Genomic DNA, 6,519 nt, shown 5'->3' with positions numbered 1-6,519 from the left:
TAATTTCAATCAACATTCAAACATTAGAATCTGCATAAACTTAATGTTATTATAGCTCTATTATTATGTATGTTAAAATTGAAAAGAAAAAAACTATACAAAACTTTCAACATAATTATAAAAAACTAATATCGTGGCTGATTATAGCTAATAATATTTTAATATTAAATTGTGTATTTTTAATATCCTCAAATAAATAAGTTGATGATTTAAATTATTGTTATTATAATATATTACTACTTAGTACATAATACATCTTAGTAACAACAGAGGCAGTTGTCTCTGAAGAAGGAACATCTCAAAGATCAGTCGAAAATGTTCGACAGGATGCTGTTTATACTTTAGTTCTAACCATATTAGAACATTTTAATGGTAGATTTACCAACCAAAATGAAACTCTTAGAACCCTTCTGAATGTACTACGGTGTAGACATTTAGGAGAATTTAGGTGGTATAAAGACACCTTTTTAAGTAGAGTAATGGACTTGCCATAAAGCAATAGTGTCCATTGGAAAACTAAATTCATAGATGGTCTTCCTTCTTTATTTGCAGAAAGAGTTCGAAAGACTCTACGAGGAAACAATACTGCTATTCCATATGATGTTTTTACTTATGGCCAGTTAATTGACACTTGCACCCAAGAAGGATTAAATTTGTGCAATGAGCTAAAATTAGCTCAGCAACTAAAGGCGAAAAGTAAATCAGAAAAATCCCAACTAGGAGATTTCTGTACTCAATTTGCTGTTGCAGGACCTTCTAAAAAATCAGGTAAAAAATTTTAAAAATATCATCGTTCTAGGAAAGATAATCCCTATAAATATCGACGAAGCAAAGAAAAACGTGAAGAAAAGAAAGTTCACCGTAAATCTAATAGAATTACAAAAAACCACTCTAAGAGAGATCTTAGCAAAATAAAATGCTATGAATGTGGTCAATACGGGCATATTGCTCCAAATTATAAATTACAAAAACTTAAAAGCTTAAATCTTGCTGAAGATGTTCATGATAAAATTTATGGTTTATTATACACTTCGGGTTCAGAATCTGACTATTACTCTGAGATCGAATTAAGTGCTGAAGGATCAGAAAGTGAAATTGCACTTATTGACTTTTCTGATAATGAGAATGAAGCTTCTCCCAAATGCGGCATAAATTGCACAAGTAATAATTGTTCCTACAAAACAGATGAGTTTTATAAACTACAATCTCAATTTCAAGATTTGAATATGCATACTATCACTTCTGATAATGTAATTGAACTTCTAAAAGAAATATCAGATGAAGAAACTAGGAGTAAAATTATTAAATTAGCTTCATCAATGTAACATCCCCTAAAAACGTTGTATACGATGTTTCAATTTTCGCCTAAACATGATACAGCCTCTGTATTTTGGGCATAACTTTTCATAGGAATATCCAAATGGAGTTATTTAAATTTTTGAGTAACCACAAAATCATTACCTACAACTTTTATGAAGACCATATTTTAATATTCGGAGGTTAAGTAGGTCAAATAAATTAATTTTTGTAAGGTAGGATGTTGTGACGAAAATGAGTGTTTATAGAAGAAAAAGCATATATCACTGTAGGTTTATCTAAATTGGTTGATTCTTGAACGATATGAAACTAGACTTCCATATCTACAATTCTTATGAAGACACCAAATCCTAATAAGGAGTTTATCTTATTCAAACGCAGCTCCCAAAAAGAGTATTCTATCAAAAATAACTCATTTCACCTACCATAGAAAGATCTAGATACATTTGACATCACTCATGACATAAATTGTCCTCCATTTAACATCATCCATGACATCAATATATTCCACTAAATTTTCAGATTTTTTTTATAATTATTTTATTTATTGTTATTCATCAAACTTTCTCAAGCAAATCTTCTCTCTATACACTTCTTTACACATTCTCAAATATAGTTTTAGTTCTTAGTAGTGAAAAAATACTACTCCGGTGATTCATATACTCTGGATAGTACACAAAACGTTCCGGCAAGGAGAGAAGCTAGGACTCAAGAATGTTCATTAAGTCTTTCGGTACCAACTAAAGCTTCGGTTTCCAGGTATGTAAGGTTTCAATGAGAGTATTCCTTTCACTCTCATGTCTAAATTATTTTGATTATATGATAAATTATGTTTATTTTCTTTAAGCTCTACTCTAAGTTATGTGTGTATTTATCCATGGGTTCTTCCACCCATGTAGTCCAAAAACTCTTTCAATTAAATATCTTGATTTTAAGTAATATTTTCTTATGTTAATTCTTATTTTTACTTAATAGTATGAATCATGATTAAACTAATGATTATTGCTCTATTTTGATGCATCATAATTTCATATGTATGAATTGATGATTTACAAGTAAACCCTTTAATTATCTATTTAAAGGTTCTTGAAATTCATGGTGGGTTGTTTAAAGCATGATTTTTAATTAATGAATTTCAAAGTATTTATATATATTTATTTACATACATATTTGCAAGTTGAAGTGATTTGAACCCACCTAGTTTTACTATATTTTTAATAAAGTTTGACTTGAAAGCTTTGACTCCAAATAAATGTTTATGAAAGCAATATCTATGATCAAAAAGGGAGTCTTATGAAATGAAAGAATGATGAAATTATATGAATGATGGATTCTTTATGCAATAAGGACAATTCTTGCATATTTGAATTATCAAATGTTTTAATGAGCTATTCTACCGAATATGATGTTTGAATTCTCAAGTTATATGCTATGAATATTTTGAAGTATTAAACTATTCCGTGGGATTGACTTAGCACCGAATGAGGCATTGAGGTGGGATTCGGTAAGGGAATCCTAGTAGCAACCCCTTGTCTCATTAACTATGTGCCAACATAGGAGCCCTTGTAGGCTTAGGCTAATGGATCCATGAAAGCCCTTAAAGTTAAAGTTAAAGAAATAAATGAAGTTGACGGAGTTCTACCTAGCAAGTAGTCTCCCCGGCCAACGTAGGAGGTTATGTTGGATTCCATGTAATAGCTCGCATGGTCTTAAATGTCGGTTATGGTTATTTTTCCACAAAATGAATGTTTTAAAGGATATCCATATGATTTATTATGCATGTATTACATTATGTTCCATATTGCATAAATGTTATAATATTTCCTCAATGTTCATGCATCCTTACATACTTAGTACATTCAAAGTACTAACGCATACTCTTTTACCTACATGATATCACCATGTAGGGATCGGTGCTCCTCCTCGTTCTCCTCCACGTGGCTAGTTGATATTCCATTGAAGACTACTTTTGGTGAGTTCTCATGTTCCGGGAACAATACTCCTTTATCTTTCTAGCTTATGATATGTTAAGATATTTTATTATGGCATTTCTTCTATTATGATTGAGGGTGAGCTAGGAACTTGTCTTAGCCCCATTAAATCTAATAGTTAGAGGTAGTGTTGGACATATGTAAGTTGAAGATTTATTATTATGATTTCCACTTGTTTATTTATCATCATTACCTATGAAAGGCTAAAAGAATGCTAAGAGGCTTGTTTGAGGTACTTTCGGGTTCCTCATTCGCCATGTCACGTCTAGGCCCTAGGCTTGGGTCGTGACAAGCAACCAACTCCCAACCTAATAGAATCAAATCAAAAATTGATATTGATTCAAAACCATACTCTTTGACAGAAGTGTTAGCTCGCCTTAATACAAAGACTAACACTACTATAAGAGATACCTCTTTAGATGATTTAAAAATTAAAGTTGAAAAACTTAAACAAGAAATTAAATTTTTTAAACAAAGTCAGCTTGTTCATGATCATCGGATTTCTCAATTAGAAAACCTAGATCATATAGAATCACCACCTTCCACTAATAAAGGAAAAGGTATTCTTCAAAACGAAGAAGACATAGAAGAAATTACTGAAACTCCTAAACCTGATTCATTTTTAGGAATGTTACAGATTGTAACTGCTCATAGATGGTATATTAAATGCACCATATTAATTAATAATAAATTCACTATCACTAACACAACTATGATTGATAGCAGAGCAGATGTTAGTTGTATTCAAGAAGGATTAATTCCTTCCCGATATTTTGAAAAAACAACTCATGCAGTTAAATCTGCATCCGGTCATTCTTTAAATATAAAATATAAATTATCCAACACATATATTTGTCAGAATAAAGTCTGTATTCCTCATTTCTTCTTATTAGTTAAAGATCAAATGCATCCTCCAATTATACTTGGAACTCTTTTTATTAACACTATATATCTTTTTTTTAAAATAGATTCCAAAGGATTTACAGCTAATTATAAAAATAAGGATATTTCCTTTTCATTTATAACTGAACCAGTAACTAGAGATATTAATGCTTTAATAGATATGAAACAAAAGCATATGAAATCTTTACAATTAGAACTTTATAGTTTAAATATTCTGGATACATTGAAATCCACCAAAGTACAAGAAAAAATTAAAATAATTTCTAAACAACTAGCAATTGATGTTTGTGCTGATCATCCCAGTGCTTTTTGGAATAGAAAAAGGCATATTGTCACTCTTCCATATGAAGACAATTTCAGTGAAGATTATATACCTACTAAATCTCATCCCTGTCAAATGAATAGCGAGTTAGTAGAATTTTGCAAAAAGGAAATTGATAATCTCCTACAAAAGGGTCTGATTAAACCTTCCAAATCACCATGGTCATGTACTGCCTTTTATGTTAATAATGCTGCAGAAAAGGAATGAGGTATGCCCAGGTTAGTAATAAATTACAAACCATTAAACAAATATTTAAAATGGATTAGATATCATATTCCAAACAAAAGAGATTTATTATCTAGGTTGTATGATGCCAATATTTTCTCAAAATTTGATTTAAAATCAGGATATTGGCAAAATGCCCCATTCGAATTCCAAAAAATAATGAATGACATTTTTAATCCCTATTTGGATTTCATCATTGTTTATATTGATGATATTTTAGTCTACTCAAAAATATTTGAAACTCATATTAAACATCTTGATATATTCAAAAGAATTGTAATACAAAATGGGTTAGTTATATCAAAACCTAAAATGAGTCTGTTTCAAACAGAAATTAGATTTCTTGGACACAATATTTGTCAAGGAAAAATCACTCCTATTCAACGATCAATTAATTTTGCCTCAAAATTCCCTGATATAATTACGGATAGAACTATGCTCCAAAGATTTTTGGACAGCTTAAATTATATTTCTCCATTTTATAAAAACTTATCTCGAGATTTATCACCTTTATATGAAAGGTTAAAAAAGAATCACAAACTTCCTTGGACTGATAGTCTAACAGAACTTGTTCGATCAGTTAAACAGCGAGTAAAATCCTTATCATGTTTAACATTGGCTATTAGGTTGGGAGCTGGTTGCTGAAGCTAATTTAATAATTTTACTCCTAGTTTCTTCATCTGATATTTCTTTTAGAAGTTCAATCACATTATCAGAAGTGATAGTATGCATATTCAAATCTTGAAATTGAGACTGTAGTTTATAAAACTCATATGTTTTGCAGGAACAATTATTACTTGTGCAATTTATGCCGCATTTGGGAGAAGCTTCATTCTCATTATCAGAAAAGTCAATAAGCGCAATTTCACTTTCTGATCCTTCAGCACTTAATTCGGTCTCAGAGTAATAGTCAGATTCTGAACCCGAAGTGTATAATAAACCATAAATTTTATCATGAACATCTTCAGCAAGATTTAAGCTTTTAAGTTTTTGTAATTTACAATTTGGAGCAATATGCCCGTATTGACCACATTCATAGCATTTTATTTTGCTAAGATCTCTCTTAGAGTGGTTTTTTGTAAATCTATTAGATTTACGGTGAACTTTCTTTTCTTCACGTTTTTCTTTGCTTCGTCGATATTTATAGGGCTTATCTTCCCTAGAACGACGATGTTTTTTAAATTTTTTACCTGATTTTTGAGAAGGTCTTGCAACAGCGAATTGAGTACAGAAATCTCCTAGTTGGGATTTTTCTGATTTACTTTTCGCCTTTAGTTGCTGAGCTAATTTTAGCTCATTGCACAAATTTAATCCTTCTTGGGTGCAAGTGTCAATTAACTGGCCATAAGTAAAAACATCATATGGAATAGCAGTATTGTTTCCTCGTAGAGTCTTTCGAATTCTTTCTGCAAATAAAGAAGGAAGACCATCTATGAATTTAGTTTTCCAATGGACACTATTGCTTTCTGGCAAGTCCATTACTCTACTTAAAAAGGTGTCTTTATACCACCTAAATTCACCTAAATGTCTACAACGGAGTCTCTATTTAGAAGTGTTCTAAGAGTCTCATTTTGGTTGGTAAATCTACCATTAAAATGTTCTAATATGGTTAGAACCAAAGTATAAATAGCATCTTGTCGAACATTTTCGACTGGTCTTTAAGATGTTCCTTCTTCAGAGATGACAACCTCTATTGTTACTTCTCTTTTTATTGAAGAAGTGATAGTTGTACGAGCTTCGTTTGTTAAAAAATTATCCCAC

The 6,519-nt window shown here is 30.7% G+C and overlaps 1 protein-coding gene across 1 annotated transcript; it reads right to left on the bottom strand.

Annotated features, from left to right (window-relative positions):
* Positions 1–5,367: 5,367 nt before the first annotated feature.
* LOC129899768 (uncharacterized) lies at positions 5,368–6,237 on the bottom strand. Its single transcript, XM_055974788.1, has one exon. It carries the CDS (start codon positions 6,235–6,237, stop codon positions 5,368–5,370), a length of 870 nt encoding a protein of 289 aa, XP_055830763.1.
* Positions 6,238–6,519: the final 282 nt, after the last annotated feature.

The sequence above is a fragment of the Solanum dulcamara genome, chromosome 8 (genome assembly GCF_947179165.1).
Source record: "Solanum dulcamara chromosome 8, daSolDulc1.2, whole genome shotgun sequence".
Classification (NCBI taxonomy): domain Eukaryota; kingdom Viridiplantae; phylum Streptophyta; class Magnoliopsida; order Solanales; family Solanaceae; genus Solanum; species Solanum dulcamara.
Note: the sequence above shows the minus strand (reverse complement) of the source record. Positions and strands in the feature narration are given on the sequence as shown.

Bases quoted from the DNA above. Each gene is read 5' to 3' on its own strand.
- LOC129899768 (XM_055974788.1), bottom strand. From the start codon at position 6,237: ATGGACTTGCCAGAAAGCAATAGTGTCCATTGGAAAACTAAATTCATA.